Here is a 17019-nt window from a genome sequence, read left to right on the forward strand (position 1 = left end):
GGTTCCTAGTGAGTCCAAGATACAGCCTCCGGGAACGGGAGAGGACGGGGTTCCGGACTCCTGATGCCGCCCCCTGCCGGCCGCCGCTGGAAGTGCGCCCAGGAACAGCGGGGGGGAGCTGTCCCAGTTGGCACTCGGGTGCCAGGCAGAGACCTTGCGTATATTGGCAGCACCGGGAGCTCACGCCGGCCCCTCCCGTGACCCACCTGGGCAGGAGCGGTAGACGGCCACCATCTCCTACGCTCTAGGCCCTGCCCTGCCCTCTGGGTTCGGAGCCTTCCTGCTCCCCCTCCCCCACATCGACCACATCTTCCAGCGCCCCCTTCCTCGCCCACAGTCTTCTTGGTCATTCGGAGATGTCGATCACCCACTTGGGACCCCCGCGTGGCCCCCGGCCCTGCAGGGCTACCCACTCTGGTGGCCCGGCCTGCGTGGGGCCCAGCACGGACTCTGCACCGGGCACGGGGAGCACACGAGCGGCTGGGGGACACTTAGACTGTCCGTCTCGGACTCAGGTGTGTGCAAAAGCACAGTCATGGCCAACACCTTCAGTGCTTTAGGGACATGTCGGCCTGCAAGAGGGTCACAGCTCTGTCCCCAGATGGAGGCCTCAGGCAGGCCAGTCTCTCTCTCTCAATAGTTTTTCACACGATTCACCGGCCACTCACCAACCTGAGCCCCCGGGGCCAGAACCCACCAGCTTCCCCGTGACAGGGGGAGCGGCCTAAACACGGGTGACCCCTGGTGCTGGCCCTCAGCAGGGAGCCGCCTGGATGACACCGGGAGCTCCGGCCGCCTTCTGCACAGAGGGAGCCTGGCCATGGAGGGATATGGGCGCGGACGCGAGCCGCACCTTGGAGATCCCTGATATGATGATGGTGCTCTTCTTCCGCGGGGACTTGACCTTCAGCTTCGAGGACTCGCTGAGCTGGCGGATGGCCACTTCAGCCACGGGGTCCGAGCCGTTCAGCACCAGCAGCTCTGCGGGAGGGAAGGCAGCCCTGAGCGCGCTACGCTCCAGCCTGCGGACCTGCAGGGCTGAGGGAAACGGGCCCCAGGCGAGGCCCCCAGGTCTCCTCTGGAAAGGGCCAGAGAGCAAATGGGCGCAGCTCTGTGGGCCGGCCCGGGCTGTGAGCACTCACGGCAGCCTCGGTCCTGTGTAGGCTGAGCCCGTGTGGACACCATGGCACAAGGTCAGGCTCCAAGGAGTTTACGAACAGGGCCAGGTCTGGCTCACAGAACCCCCCTCGGCCTATAGCTCCTTCTGGATGGTTCCATGCACTCGCTGCTGTGGACTTACTCAGATCTCTGCCCTCAGATATCTGCCAGCCAGACCTCCCTAGAGTTGACGGAGACCAACGAAAGCAGGAAGACCCACCCACAAAAACCCTCCGACCTTTCAGAAGATTCTGAACTTCGGGAGGCAACGCAGTCTCTCCTTCCCTCCCGCTCACAACGGCCGCGGCTTCCCGGGGTCCGTACCCTGCACCTGGCCAACACCTGTGGGAGGCCGGACACCTAGCAGGGGCTTGCCAAGGGCTCAGAGCACAGTGTTACATGTCCCCAACCCCTCACCCTGTGAGGCGTGTGTCCCTGAGACGTGGGGGGATGTTAGGCAACTTGCAGGAGGGGGCAGCACGGCCAAGGTCCCCGACGCCCAGCTCATGCCCGTCCGTCCCTTCCCTGGGGCAGCTCCTGCTCGAGCAGAGGCAAGCACACGGCCATCGGAGGGCTGGACGCTAGCAGGGGCGTCGCCCGTCTCAGCTTGGACTACGGACAACAGGTGCTCCATGTCAGGGCCCACGCGGCCACACACTGCCTGACCACTGCGCAGCACGAAGGGAGAGACTCGTGAGGAGGAGGCTGGCGAGGACTCCCCAGGGGAGCTCGGCACTGTGTTCCCAACACCTCAGGCCAGGCCCGGTGGCTCGGAGATGTCCTTCAAAGCCCTGTCCAGGTGCTGGGGGTGCGTGAGAAGGGTTCAGTGGCCACAGGCGGCCCGGGGAGCTGATCTAGAGGCCGGCTCCGCTGCCCACAGAGCGGGAGAGAAACCCACGGTGGGAACGGCAGCCCTTTTAAAAAGCGAACCTGCGTGGGGGAAGGGGTCCCTGCGGTCCGAGGCAGCGGGACGCTCCGCCAGGGGCAGAAGGGGCACTGGGGGTGGCCAGCCAGCGGAGGGACACGGCCTGCGTCTAGGGACTGCAGCTGGGGGGGCCTGCGGTTTCCAGAGAACCGTGACACCCCCCGGGACAGGCCGCGTCCGCTTCACCAGCTGCGGGGATCCGGAGCCCTCCTAAGGCCGCGCCCATCGGATGGAGCCCCGCCCCTGCCCCGCCCCCTGCCCCGCCCCGGCCCCGCCCCGTCCTCGCCTCTCCTCCCACCCTTGACCTTGGCAAGACCAGAAACAGGACCGAGAGGAGGAGGAGCCCCTGCCCTCCCTTCGACAGCGCGTCACCCCCCAGCCACGGGGGCAAACGGAATCCCCAGGTTGAGATCCGGCTCTGACCTAAGGAGGCAGGAACCCCCTCCCCAGACACGAGCGCGACCGTAAGGACCGGCTTTTGCGAGCAGAGTTCTGGGGGAGACGCCGCAGCTTCTCTGGGGCAACGGGAGAGGAAAAGCGGCGTTTACAGTTACACCCCTGGGTCCTGCCTCTTGGACGTCAGTCATCGCACTGGTTTACTGAGCCAGGGGGAAATCACGCTCAAATTTTGTAACATGAGGCATAAACTGGGATTTTATGTTTATTTTGTCAAAGCGCCTGCCAGAACTTCCCACCACCCCTGGTCTCTGCCTGCCTTCCGCTCCCCCCACCTCCTCCCCGTTCTGCTCTCAATGCTCAAACCAGCGCCTCCCAGACTCCAAAAAGGAAATGCTGACCTGGGGGCACGTGAGAAAGACAGGAGAAGAGTCTGGAAGGAGGGAGAGGATGCGGTGAGCCCGCGGCCCCCGTTACCTGTGTCCGAAGAAGAGAAGGTCTTACTGACGGGAGCCCCGTGGCAGGAGATGGCTTGAACAGAGATGTCCTTCTCAATGACCTTCACCTGGACAGGCGTCTTCAGGGGAGACTCTGCCAGGAGAAAATCTGGATCACAATGGCCCCAAAAGCCTGACCCTACAGTTCACGGAAGGTGAAATCACACCTTTCACGGAACCCCAGCCGTTCAGATGTCTTTAACCGTCTCTCATTCTGGGGTGGGGTGCAGGGGTGTATGAGGGGGCAAGTACCCCCATCCCAAAAGGATGCTGGGAACCTGGGTTTAAATAAAATTTCAGAAACTTTCATCAAAAATCAAAATTAAAATCAGGAATTTGCATCAAAAGCCAGAATTTCACTGTTTCGTAGTCAAGAACAGCGGGGCCAGGAAACCGACTCTGGGAGGAAGATCCGTTATCTGTCTGGAAGCGGAAACACAGCACAAATGAAAATGAAACAGTAAGCCCGCACACAGAGGTTGTCTCTGGGGTAGAGACTGGGGAGACAGATGCAGAACTCGGCTGGGTTGAAAGGGACTGCACCCCGGGCCCTTCTAGAAAACGGATTCTCCTCCTACGAACTTGCACCGATGGCCTCCATCTAAGGTTTCAAGACAGAGGGCCGGCCGGCCCCGCGGGAGTGTGAGCGCGAAGTTCACTGAACTAGATCACTTCCCCCCACGGCCAGGTTCGGAGCTCCGGCGTGCGCTCGGGCTGAACGCACCTGGGCAGCCGCGCGTTTGACCACAGAGGAAGGTGACCGGCTGAGAAGCGGGAAGCTGGGAGTCTCCTCAGTTACCCTCGCCCTGCACACGAGACCGTCGGAGCCACACCTGCCCTGGCAGCCGGCGCTTCCTGCCACCTTGAGGTGCTCCTGGGCCGCACTCACCGCAGCTCAGCGGGGACGCTCGCCCCGTGTCAAAGCGAGGTTTGGTCTTCACGGCGGTGACGGTGGTGACTACGGTCCCACAGGGCATCACCATGCGGTCTTTTTCGACCTTTGTGGCAGGAGTAGGTGGAGGGGTCTTGGGTTTCACTTCACCGGGTTCTAGGTAAGAAAACTGCAGAGAAAGCCGGTTACGCGTTTGGTGCTGTGCCCACGCCGACCCCTGGGCCATCAGCCTGGGTTTCCCCAGAACCGACAGAGGGTGACAAGACTCCGGCTCAGACCCCGTCATGCAGCGCCTGGCGATGGGCACCAAGGCTGGAGAACCCAGCGAAATCAAAGGGCCCTTTCTGGGGTTAGGCCCGCGAGACCCGGCACCGTGGAAAGCTCCCCATGCGGCAGACCACTCAACACGATCGTGGGCGCAGAGTGTCCCATTCGAGTCTAGAAATGCACGGGACGGAAAAGGAGCTCCTCTTGGGTGAGCGAGCGTCCCATTTCCCGCTGAAGAAAACGTGGAGACGGACCGACAGGTAAAGATATTCCTAATCTCAAGCAGCTCAAGCTGGAGCTTGGCCGCGGCAGGAAATGACGTCATACCTCCGCGGTGACCGAACCCAGCACCGAGCCGCCGCAGGAGCTGCCGGTCAGCGTGAAGCTCTGGGGCCCCGATGGCTGCTTCTTGAATAAATCCAAAGGAATGGTCGTCATCGCCAATATGGCTAAAAAGATAGGAGACAAGTAAGGGTATGTTTCCACAGGGTTCCACGGGAGCAGGGGTCAGTGGGAGCCACCACCGCAACCAGAACAGAGTCCCGGTGCGCATCCAGTCCGCACCAGCATCCTCCAGTTCCAGAACATTTCAGAACATTCTAGAACACCAAAAACAAAGAGAGGCGTTGGACATGCTCCAGACCACAGGAGGCTAAGAGACAGCAGACAGAAGGCAGTGTCTGATCGGGGGAGTGGGGGTGACTGCTCTACGGGATGCTGGCCCAGCAGATGAAGGGGAACGCAGGCAGCAGGTCGGGGAAACCAGTACAGACGTATGAGAGAAGGTCCTTATTCTTAGGAAATGGCCAAGAAAGGAGGGTGCAGGGCCTGATACGCTCGAACATTCGGATTCACCCTCCAGCACGTGTGTCCTGTGTCTGGATGTCTGCAGGCAAAGTCAAAGGCAACCACCAAGCGTGAGTGCGGATAATAAAGCAAACGCGGCAGAATGTCAGAACTCTGGGAGTCTGGTAAGGTTCTGTGTAGTCCTTTGTTCTGTTTTTGGTTTTTGGTTTTAATGTGAAATTTCATAGATTCCATCTGGCTGGACAGCAGTGGATCTCCAAAGGAGCCACCTCGGTGCCTTGGGAATGGACGAGGGTCAGCTTCTCCCGGCAAAGGTCCGCCCAACCCGGGTCAAACCACACGCCCTGCTCTGGCCACGCCCTCTCCTGGAATGTCAGAGACACGTCTCCGATCTTATCCCAAGACAACAGAACCAAGGAAATGAGCTCAGAATTCTTACTAATGGGGGGAGGGGGAGACGCACCCGGGTTGCTCTGTCTGTTAAATGGCCGACTCTTGATTTCGGCTCAGGTCATGGTCTCAGGGTCCTGGGGTCAGCCTCTGCACTCTGCAGGGTCTGCTTGAGAGCTCTCTCTCCCTCTCCCTCTGCCTCTGCCTCTTCCTCTAAAATAAATCTTTGAAAACTTAAAATCTTGAAAAAGAAAATTCTTGCTAATAAACAGAAATCTGAAATGCCTTTTCCTGTGTCTTTGTAACTTTGGGAGACAACCCAATGGCTTTGTCTTTTAGCAGGATAAGCCACGGAAGGGTCCCCCTCTCCTAATTTTGGTATGTTTATGGGCATTTTTAAAAGCGTAATCTATTCCCAGACTCCTGAGTTACACACATGCAAACATATAGGTCCGTGTGCCCATTCATGATTTTACCTTTAACTGCTGCTTTCTTGTCTCTAAAGCATGTGTCCAGTGTAAGCTGCTGTGGCTTATTTTATAAGGAAAAGCGAGCCAGAATCCATTGAGACAGAAAGCACAATGCCGGGGGTGGGGGGTGTCGCAGGGGCTGGGGGAGGAGGGAATGGGGAAGACAGGGTCTCAGCCCAGCAAGAGGAAAAAATCCGGGAAGTGGATGGTGCTGAAGGTCGCACGCCAGTGGGAATGTACTTAACGCCCGTGAATTTTACACTCAAAAATGGTCAATATGGGAATTTCTGTTCTATGCTTTTACCACAATTAGGAACACTACAGAACAGATCTATTATGGCTAAGAAGGCCGAGAGGGGCTTCTCTAAGCCAAGAATTGCTGAATAAAAGAGTTTAGGTATTTGTTTAAAAACAAAAAAAGGCAAAAACGAGCTGAGTCCATTCTCCCAGAGTGCATGCCCTTGCTAATGACTGAAGGGGACCTGGAAGCAAACACGGCCTCGGAAGACCCCAGGTGTCAGGGCGGGTCTGCCCCTCCCGGGTGACTCCGGCCCCCTCCGGCCCCCTCCGGTCAGTGACCCCTCCCAGGGCCTGCCTCCACCCGCCCCACACCCACCTTCCGAGGACACCCACCTTCCGAGGCTCGCTTAGCCGCCGACACCTGCAGGTGCAACTCCTTTGACTTGGCGTTCAGCTCACTGCGGAAAGGACAGAAAGTGCTGTGGATCCTTTATTAGTTCTTGCAACCGTAATTTTTTTCTGACTCTAGAAAGAAACACATCCCCAACGGTGTGAAGATTATCTTCCCCCTCGCCGTCCCCCAGCAGTTGCTGTTATCTGAGGAATTCTCTGCCGCCTTCTGGCTGACAGCAGGGGTATCTACGTGCGGTGCGACACGGCGGCCGCTCGCCACGGATGGCGTCTGAGAGCTGTGCCCACTGGGGGCCTGCACCGAATTTTGTTGCATTTTAATTAATTCAAACTTAAAAAGCCACATGTAGCTCGTAGTTCCTGTATGAAGCATAGCTATATAATTATCGAAAAACAAAACACAGATTGTGATGTATCTTGCTCCTCTTGTAACCTGTTTTTCTCCCTGAAGATACCAGACCTCTTTCCCAGTCAGACGGCACAGAGCAACGCCCCCTTTTAACAGCTCCTCCTACCCAGCCTTGTTTTCTTTAATCCGATCCTTAATAACCAACCCTTAATAATGGCCTGGTTGTCTAACATTTCATAATTACAAACTAGCTGAGATAAACACCCTTCCACATAGCTTTGTGCGCACCGTGTGATTATTTCCTTAGGAAGACTGTAAACGCCAGACAAAAGGTACATGCATTTAAGAGATTTTTTTTCTTTTTTCTTTTTTTCTTTTTTTTTGAGACATACTGAGGACTTTCAGAACGGTCATTCCAATGTATACTTCTGCTGGCCATTGTCACCCGCCTATTCCTTACCAACTTGCACGGGGAAAAAACAGCCTCTTGTGCTTACATCTGTGTTTCTTAAACTATTGCTGATCCGAACAAGTCTTCAGAAGTCTCCGGCTACCTACAGTTTCGGCTTTTCTGTTTTCTAGCTCAGACCTTCTTCCCGGTTTTCCGGGACAGCGCTCGTATTTTCATTACTGATTCATAAAAGCTCTTTACATTACACACCGGACACCTGCTGCCGGGCCTGTTTCCGGCTGTTCATTGTTCAAGCCTCAGAAAGCAAGTGATTTCTAGTTTTAGAGTCGGCTGCTTTACTGAAATATTATTTACATGAGTTTCCTATTATTTCTGGTAGTTCTAACTGATTCTCTTGGGTCGTCTAGGGAGACAACCCTATCACCTCCAAGTACTAATCCGTTTTGCCTCCGCCTTTTCGTACTCAGACACTTCCCCCTTCCGCCTCTAAGTGCGCTGCTACTCGTGCTTCCAGAACAAAACAGCCGGCATCTTCCTCTTGGTTTTCACTTGGGACCTCTTCTGGTCTTTGTCATTTACAGTGATTTCTCTTAGCTCATTAAAGAAGAGGCCAGAAATCATGCACTAGTTAAGATTTTAAATCAGAAATGCTCAGGGTGGGGCGCCTGGGTGGCTCAGTGGGTTAAGCAGCTGCCTTCGGCTCAGGTCATGATCCCAGCGTCCTGGGATCGAGTCCCACATTGGGCTCCTAGCTTGGCAGGAAGCCTGCTTCTCCCTCTGCCTCTGCCTGTGCTCGCTTGCACTGTCTCTCTCTCTGACAAGTAAATAAATTTTTAAAAAAATCCTTAAAAAAAAAAAATGCGCAGGGAAAGTCAACGGTCATCTCAGCATGTACGAAGATAAATACGTTTTCTCCTTTGATCTAACATCGCAATGGATTCAGTTACTTGCTCTCCCGAAGGTCTGGACATTTCTGGGCTGAACCCGGCTCCTTAATACATTCCTTAGAGTTCCTGCAACCGTTTCTTTGTTCCCAGCCAGGTTCCGCCATCAACACCAAGTGTCCTCTGTTCCGCTCCCGATGGCGGGTATCTCCAAAGTCAAGGGAGCCTGACCAGCGTGCTCTCCGGCCACAGCAGGACACGGGCCAGGAGGAAGTCCAGCCCCGGAGCTGCCTTCAGAAAGGAACCTAGATTCAACCTAAAGCTACCTCAGATGTTTAATACACCTTTTCGAGAGCAACTGCACGTCTGTGTTTGGGGTTTGAGCAGTGTTACACACTGATCTCGGGACCTGGCAGCCGTGAGCGGGGCGCTCGGCCGGCGCAAGCCCGTTAACCAGGCTGTACGCACAAGATGAATTCTTCTTCCCAGCTGAGGTCGGCGGGGTTTGTCGCGAGGGCGCTGAACTTCTGAACGGGCTCATTCAGCCGAACTGCACACTGTGGGTTCGTGTTGCCTGCAATCAAACAAGGGGGCGTTTCTGTTTTTTAAATTGCATGACGCGTGTGCACACTTTGCATATATGGGCTGAATTAAACACCTGCCGTCTCGGCTTGCCCACCGCTCAGGGACTGCTCTTTCTTCCATCATCAACCAACTCTCAAAGCACTTCTCTGGGGGTTTAAGATTTTCAATCCCCAGCTTGGTATCTCTTGGCCTGGAGGGTGGACCCCAGGAGCCCCTGCTCCTCACCCGTGATGGGGGACACTCCCCAGGGACATTATGACAGCAGAGGTGGCCCCCCACTTCTGGACAAGATGACCAGCTTGTGCAAGGAAAGGCCTCTGGGATGATCCCTAAATCGGGGGATACCCCACAGAGAACCCGTATCCCTACTTACAAGGGATGTGATTTTATCCCTGGCTCAGCTCAGTCAGAACCCTGTCTGGAGATCTTGGATCTGGGTAATGGGACATTTCCCTAGTCAACAATTCTTTCTGCTGCAAGACCATGCCTGTCCCATGGCAAAGAGCTATCAATATACTGTGTAACCAGTGACCACGGGACCAGACATCACACGGCGTTAAGCATTCCATACCCACGGTCTTAACTGATCTTCGAGATCACCTCCGACGGGAGACACAGAGGCCCAGACGCAGACCTGCCTACGAGGAACAGGGACCCCCGAGGCCATCCCCCACAGCCAGCCCTGCACGGAGTCTCGGTGGTTAAACGTGGACAGTCTGTGCTTTGGGGACGGGAAGACTCCGTGCACATTAAGTGACCCTTAGCATTCTCAGACAATAAAGAATTCCTTCCTGTTCTCAGCAAAATCACATCGCAGAGGAAGATGGGACCCACCCCAGGAGGCTGCGCACCTGGGGTCTTGCAGCCACTCAGGATCGCCCAAAGAGAACGATCTGGGGTCTGCAACTTGTCCTGACTCCGATAACAGCCTCTCCTGCTGCCGGAGGGTCCTCGATGGGCCCAAAGCCCTCCTGACGCTTGGTAAAGCGCCCACAAGGAACCCGGGCTTCTGGGCAAGGAGAAGGTGCTCGTGGCGAATCAGTCAGGAGTGCCCAGCATGGGTTTACACGTTCAATAGTTAAAAAGTCGGGCGAGGGACGCCTGGGTGGCTCAGTGGGTTAAGCAGCTGCCTTCGGCTCAGGTCATGATCCCAGCGTCCTGGGATCGAGTCCCACATCGGGCTCTCTGCTCAGTGGGGAGCCTGCTTCTCCCTCTGCCCCTGCCTGCCATTCTGTCTGCCTGTGCTCTCTCTCTCCCCCTCTCTCTCTCTATGATAAAGAAATAAAATCTTAAAAAATAAAAAAAAAAAAAATCGGGCGAGTGCCTTCCGGATGAAAGAAAAGGTCAAGGTCATGACCGAATTCCTTTCTTCCCTCGCTCTTCCTGCACGCAAGCTCGGGACTGGCGTGGGACCATCTCACGGTACTCGTCTGGTTCTCAGAGGCTCTGGGCTCGCGGGCTGGGATCACACGGCAGACCCAGTCGGAGGGCGCCACGGGGACCCAGAGTCCGCTGAGAACCCGCCGTCACCCCTCACGCTGCTGTATGGAGGGAGAGTCACTTCTGCGGCGGGCAGCCCCTGCCCCCCCCCCGTGCCCCCCAGAGCTTCCCCCAGCCCAGCCACCTGCCTGAAGCCCCAGGAGCACTTAGCAGCGAAGCCCGGATGTTCTTCACCAGTAATCTGAGCTCGTGAGCCCTTGGAGGCTTGGGCGGACAGGACTCCTGAGGGGAGGATGAAATGCGCTGTAGATTCTGCAGAGAGAAAATCGAGACGGGTGACCGGGGAGAAGAGGAGGCGCCACCGGACCCCTGTCAGCATCTTCGGGGAAAATCCACCGGGGGTGGGGGCTGACCCTGCGGTGGGCTGCGCAAGTTTTCCGTTCTCGGGGGAAGGGAGGGTCCCAACCCACCATAGCCTCTGCCCCTGCCTCGGAGCCTTTTCTACCCAAATAACCCGTGGGAAGCGGCGGGGCGCTCAGCCAGAGAGGGCTCCCCGGAACCTGGCTGTGAGTGCAGCCCGGAAGCAAAGCTCGCCTTGGGTCCACTGCCCCAGGCCAAGTGCTGGCGAGAGAGGGGGACACCCGCTCCAGGCTGATGGGCCCACTGCCCACCAACTCTGAGCGGGACCCCGGACACACAGACACACACACACACACACACACACACACACACACGGCAAGGGCCGCCTGGCAGGTCTGCACCCCAGGTGGGGGTCTCTAAGTGTCACCCGGGTGGCGGACTACAGCAGTGACAGAGGCATCCATCATCATGTTCTCAGACGGGCATCCAGGCATTTCCAACAGAGAAAAGGCTCCTTTAACCCAGAGGGCCTCACCGTAAACTGTCTCCCAAACTGGCTTCCTGCCTTCTCTCGTGGCAGTGAGCGCTCGCTACGAGGGGTCCCAGGGCGCCCGGGGGGCCCGGTCTGTCAAGTGTGTGACTCTCGGTTTTGGCCTAGGTCCTGACCTTGCACTTGCGGCATCGAGCCCCCGCCGGGCTGTGCGTGCAGTGGGGGTCTGCTTCAGATTCTTTCCTTCTCCCCCCGCCTTCTCTCTCTCTCAAAATAAAATAAAAATAAATCTTTAAAAAAGCGGGGTGTGGGGGGTCCCTTAAGTACCAAGGCCTGGGACTCCTAGAAAGGCTTCTCAGAGACGCACACAGAGCCTTCCAGGAAGGGCCCCTGCGCACTGATCTGACTCGGATGTTTCTCTGGGGGGCAAGCTTCCCAACATCTCAAGGTCACCATTTAGAAACCACTACTGTGAACCACGACCTTGCCAACTGTGAGCTGCAAGAAGTCACCACAGAAGTCCTTAGGATCCAAGCCCATGAGCACTGGGGTCAGAGCATTCACGTGTCGGGGGTGGAGAGGAAATATTTCGGTTGTCTGTGTGGTAGTTAATTGTATGCGTCAACATGACAGGGCCACGGGGATGCACAGTATCTGTTCAAATGCAATCCTGGGTGTTTCCATGAGGCTGTTTTCTCACAATAACATTTAAATCAAAAGACCCAGTGAAAGCGACGCTCTCCCTAATGTGGGTGGGCCTCGCCTGATCAGTTGAAGGTCTGCTAGAAAAGAGGCGGACCTCTCCTGAAAAGGGGGGTTCCTCAAGCCTGACTGGCTTCATGCTGGGGTGTCGGTTTTTTCCCTGCCTGTAGACTCGAGTGGAGACACCAGCTCTCCGGGGCGCTCGTGCCTGCTAGCCTGCAGGCCGGAACAGCAGCTCTCCGCCATTCTCATGGCTAACTAGGTTTCCCAGATGCCTCGGTCCTGGGAAGTCGAGCTCTGAGGCCACAGGCCCCGAGTGGACAGTGGAAAGTCAAGTTTCAGCTCCAGAAAGGCATGGGGTCAGGGCTAATTAAGGTTGGAGCGTGCCAGAGCTGCCAGAGCAGCCCGGACCCCTGTGCCTCCCATCCCACAGGGTTCTGGAACCCCTGCCCGGAACTTGCAGTGCGTCACGATCCGCAGGCCATGGTCGCCCAGCAAGCAGTCAGGCGTTCCCTCTCTACCACGGCGGGGGGGGGGGGTGGGCCTTGGTCAGGCAGACTCCCCTGCAGGACGGGGACCAGGAGCCCTAACGGGCCGTGAGGCACCACCCCCCGCGGCTCACCTGAACGTCCCTCGCGTCCACGGGCTTCGTGCTCAGAAGCACCGACGGAGACGCAGCCCCAACCAGGTGCTTCAAGATGTCCTTGAGAGCTTCACACACGGCCTTGGTCTCTGTCTCCCGGTCCTGCCAAAAGAGGGGGACGTCCTCAGATTGTCTCCTGACCGTGCGCCGTGCAACGGGGGGGAAGAGGCTGGCCGTCCTCGCTGCGTCCCGGGAACCAAGCACGCGGGGCGGGGGACGGGGGGTTCGGGGCTCTGGGAGGTCAGATCCCCGCAGGTGACCTGCTCATTCTCCTCTGGGAGACGGGGTCCTCCTTACTGACCTCAGAAGTAGGGGCGCCTGGGTGGCTCAGTGGGTTAAAGCCTCTGCCTTCAGCTCAGGTCATGATCTCAGGGTCCTGGGATCGAGCCCCGCATCGGGCTCTCTGCTCAGCGGGGAGCCTGCTTCCCCCCCGCCCACCCACCTGCCTCTCTGCCTACTTGTGATCTCTGTCTGTCAAATAAATACATAAAATCTTAAAAAAAAAAAAAAGAAGTAACTCCTGCTCCTTATTTTCAAAATGACAACAATCGAGCTCGTGAAATATACAAGCGTGTCGCTGCTTCTGTGTCGACCCTTTCAGACGGACGTTTCTTCTTTCTCGCGTGACATCGGGTAATTTTTTTTTTTTAATTACAAAGTATTGACGTAAATGAAAGAGCGCAACAAGAAACATGAGCTTGCGGAGGCGCAGAGTTCATAGTAGCGGCTGTCAACTCTGTAAATCTGTGATGATTGATCCCCGACAGAAAGGCGAACATTCCTGCGTTCCAGAATGTTCCCAGCACCACCATTCATGAAGCCCCACACTGGAAACCACCTAAGTATCCGTCGAGAACTAAACAGATACATCAACGGTGGCGCGGTCACGGGGGTGGCGGGGGAGGGGGACGTTCCACAGTCCAGTGTAGATGCCCTCGAGGCTTCCACATCCCCAACCTGCTCGGGGGACAGGACAGCTGCTCGCAGGGACCCCCACCGGGACCACAGACCTACGGAAAACCTCCCACTTGCGGGGCTGGAGAGATCTTGGAGGTTGGCCTGCGGAGGACTGGCCGGCCTGGCCCTGTTACAGCGAACGTGATCCCACTCAGCCCAGAGAGCAGCTACTCGCTGCCAGAAACTCTAATAATGATCAAAACAGCTAATCCTCCATGGCTCCTGGGATAGGTCAGGCTCAAGTCTACGCACTTACGCGTATTAACTATTTTAATCTGCGAAACCACCTCTACTATCGTTATCCCCATCTTACCGATGAGGAAACTAGTGCACAGAGGCGTAAATTAACTCGTGGAGGGTCACACAGCTCACGAGTGGCAGAGCCGAGAGTCAAACCCAGGCATTGGGGCTCCAGGGTCTGCACTGAAGACCACCGCAGGGTCTGCACTGAAGACCGCCGCGTTGCCGTCTTTCTCTTCAGTAAGTACTTGACATCCCTGTCCTTTTTTTTTTTTTTAACTGAGGTGACATTCACCTAAATTCACATAAAACCATCTTAAAAGGGCACCTGCGTGGCTCAGTGGGTTAAATCCTCTGCCTTCGGCTCAGGTCATGATCTCAGGGTCCAGGGATCGAGCCCCACATCGGACTCTCTGCTCAGCAGGGAGCCTGCTTCTCCACCCCTCCCCTGCCTGCCTCTCTGCCTACTTGTGATCTCCCTCTGTCAAATAAATAAAATCTTTAAAAAAAAAAAAAAAAGAAGTAACTCCTGCTCCTTATTTTCAAAATGACAACAATCGAGCTTGTGAAATATACAAACATGTCGCTACTTCTGTGTCGAACCTTTCAGACAGATGTTTATTTAAAAAGTATTATTTATTTATAAATTTATATTTATTAAAAATACATTTATATTTATTTTATTTAATTAATTTTAATTTAATTATATTTATCAAAAATAAATTTATATTTATTCAAAAGGTATATTTAAAAGTGAAATAAAATAAAATACGCATTTCAGTGTGATTCAGCAGGCTCCGTATCCTGCTGCCACCATGGAGAGGTCACCCCTTCTGCTCTCTCTCACCCACCAACAATCACTCCCTGGCCCTCTCCCCACCCTTTCCCTGACTGCCCCTCCCTGCCCCGCCCCTCCCCACCAACAGTCCCTGCGGGGCCCCTGTATGATCTGCCCGCCAGGGAGATCTCCAAGCCTTGAGCTCCCAAGGAGATCAGGCCATGTTGGGCTTCTCTCCCTCCAGGGACCTTCCTGGGGTTCCTTTGTGTTGCAGAAAGTGTCAGAGCCTCCTTCTTTTTAAATGGCTGAAAAATACTCCCTCACGTGGACAGACCTCATTTTATTTACACACTCAACTCTTTTTTAACCCCCAGGATTTCCCGTCCCTTCACAGAGGAGGAAACCCAGGGTGACAATAAGCAGTGGGTGCTCTGACGTCCCAACTCCTCCCGCTCACTGAGCGGCTGGCTCGGGCCACACCCCTGCCCCCCAAGGCCTTTATATCCTCAGGGGGCCGGAGGCTCGGGTCCTGCGCCCACGGGCCAGACCAGCTCCCGGAGGGGGGGCTGGCTTAGCGCCACACTTAGAGCCTCACTTCTCATTCACGGGAGGAGCGCGTGACAGTTGAAGAAGCCCACGGGACACGGGGTGGGGGGGGTAAGCTGCAAACAGCGGCACAACAGGCCACAGTTTGGGTGAGAACGGGGCGGGGGGTGGGGAGGGGGGATACGTTCATTTTTGCAAAAAACCCAGGAACAGAGAAACACGAGCTAATGAATGACCAAGTTACCGAGTTACCGTGTGCAGGGGCGGATGGGGCGGGAGGGACAGGGTAGAGCCTGCACGTCTGAGTCGAAGGTTTCCCGCAATTTTGACGTCTGAACCGTGTGAATAGTTCACATTTTCAAACAATACGTGTAAATGTACAAAGACAGGGGACAAAACCTGAGCATGAGTGCGGGCAGGCACCGGGGTGCTCCAGGGTCCCCCAAGCACACAGAGGAAGAATGAACTCAAGGAATCCTACACGCAGGGGTCTGCCTGCCTCGGCGGGGCACAGCCCGACCCAAAGGCAGATGCACGCTGGCCACGGTGCCGGGACAGTCGGCTACGGAAGGTTCCATGCACTCGGCAGGCCTGACCACGGTGCCTTGGGGACCGCGAGATGCAGACGTGGGAGGGAAGGGAAGGCAGGACGGACAGGACAGTCCGAGCCCCGGTGGGACCCACTGGCCGGGCAAAGCGACAGTTGTGATGTGTGCCGGTTAGGGGAGTTCCAGTCCAAGAACAAAGTGCGTGCACTTTGTCACGGCACGGAAAGTGACAGTATGGATGGACAGAGGCTTACAGTCCCATACTTAGCTGCTGGGGATCTCGCTGTGGTTGGATGAGAGTCTGAAACAGAGCCAAGACGGCGGACAACCACGGTCACAACCCCACCCTGCAAGGGAGCCGGCAGTCCCGCGGGCCTCTGGCCTACGTGATCTCGTGTGATCTTTCCAGCCCCTGAAAGTGACCCCGGGGGGACTTCGTACGCCCACTCCCTGCTTCCAAACTCATTTCTTCCAATACCTAAGACCGTGGGAAGCAGAGAGATCGCCTTCTGATTCTACATGCACTGAATTTTAGGTCCGGGGAGAGACACACCTGCCCCCAGGAACCAGCCCACAGCCACAACCTGAGCTGCCCCGGGAGTGCCTCGGGGAAGCAGAAAGGGTCTGATGTCAGTCATGACAGCTGAGGAACGCTGTGGCGACGGACGTCCCTGGTTCTCAGCCTGCACTGCACAGCAGTGCTAGAAACAATTCTGGGGTTTGGTGGAGTGGGGGGCGGGGGGCAGGCCCAGAATCTTCTAAAGTCCCCAGACAATGGCAGGTGTGGCAGGGTTGAGGGCCGGGGTTAGATCCAGCAAAGCCGTCTCCCCCCACCCCGCCCCGTCAGCGCAGCCCCACGATCCAGGAAGAGGGGTCCACCAGCATCAGAGGGGCGCCGGGCTGAGCCTCTGTCCCCCAGATCCGGGGGGTCACCACGCACATGCGTTCTCACGTACACCAACAGAGGGGGCGGGGGTGTGATAAAAACGCCCAGACTGACCTCCGCCACTGCCCTGGGCTGCACCGTAACGGCCGCGTCCGGAGTGCTGACGTAGGACCACCGGATCGGGATGTCCTCCGTCTTCTCTCTCATGTGGAGCTCCAGCTGCCGAAACACAGGGTTACGCGAGAGCCACGCGGCCGGCGAAACCTCACGCGGCCGCGCGTGTCTGCACGCGTGGGGGCTCGCTTATTTTCCGAGACGTCTGCTCGGCCTCCCCTTGCCTTTCACAGCGGTCAGGAAAGCTCTAACCTCCCTGGGGCTCCCCTTCACCCCACCCCCGCCCCGCCAGCACCTTCCGCGGCCTCAGCCCACCACTCGGAGGTTCTCAGCGTTGGCCGCTGCAGCCCAGATGTCATGCAAACTCTGCGTTACGTGATTCTGTAATTACAGGCGTAATTCTCTGTGCTTTGCATTCTCTCCGGGGCAGACACCCAGGCGGGCAGGAGAGGGAGATCAGGTGGGGAGGGGGGTGCGTAGCCCAAGCCCTCGCTCCCACAGGCCCCGAGGGTTGTGCCCCAGCACGGGGGGCCTTGTCCTCTCCTGCCTGGGCCGACGCACGGCCGCCAGGTGGACTCTCGGCTCTTGCAACAACCCGCTGGATGGGACCCACGCAGAGAGGCAGCGTCACG

At 56.7% G+C, this 17019-nt stretch overlaps 1 protein-coding gene across 2 annotated transcripts in view; it reads right to left on the reverse strand.

The window, feature by feature from the left end:
* The window catches only part of C2CD2 (C2 calcium dependent domain containing 2), a 52677-nt gene that overhangs the window by 11800 nt on the left and 23858 nt on the right, over window positions 1-17019 (reverse strand). For both annotated transcript variants that reach the window (XM_059164782.1, XM_059164783.1), the window contains exons 4-12: window positions 16388-16492; window positions 12298-12420; window positions 10312-10435; window positions 8567-8672; window positions 6436-6500; window positions 4463-4584; window positions 3866-4037; window positions 2957-3070; window positions 854-981 (exon numbers count right to left, since the gene is read on the reverse strand). In XM_059164782.1, the coding sequence (XP_059020765.1) occupies window positions 854-981; window positions 2957-3070; window positions 3866-4037; window positions 4463-4584; window positions 6436-6500; window positions 8567-8672; window positions 10312-10435; window positions 12298-12420; window positions 16388-16492 (1059 nt within the window). The remainder of the gene's footprint in view (window positions 1-853; window positions 982-2956; window positions 3071-3865; window positions 4038-4462; window positions 4585-6435; window positions 6501-8566; window positions 8673-10311; window positions 10436-12297; window positions 12421-16387; window positions 16493-17019) is intronic.

The sequence above is a fragment of the Mustela lutreola genome, chromosome 2 (genome assembly GCF_030435805.1).
Source record: "Mustela lutreola isolate mMusLut2 chromosome 2, mMusLut2.pri, whole genome shotgun sequence".
Lineage (NCBI taxonomy): Eukaryota > Metazoa > Chordata > Mammalia > Carnivora > Mustelidae > Mustela > Mustela lutreola.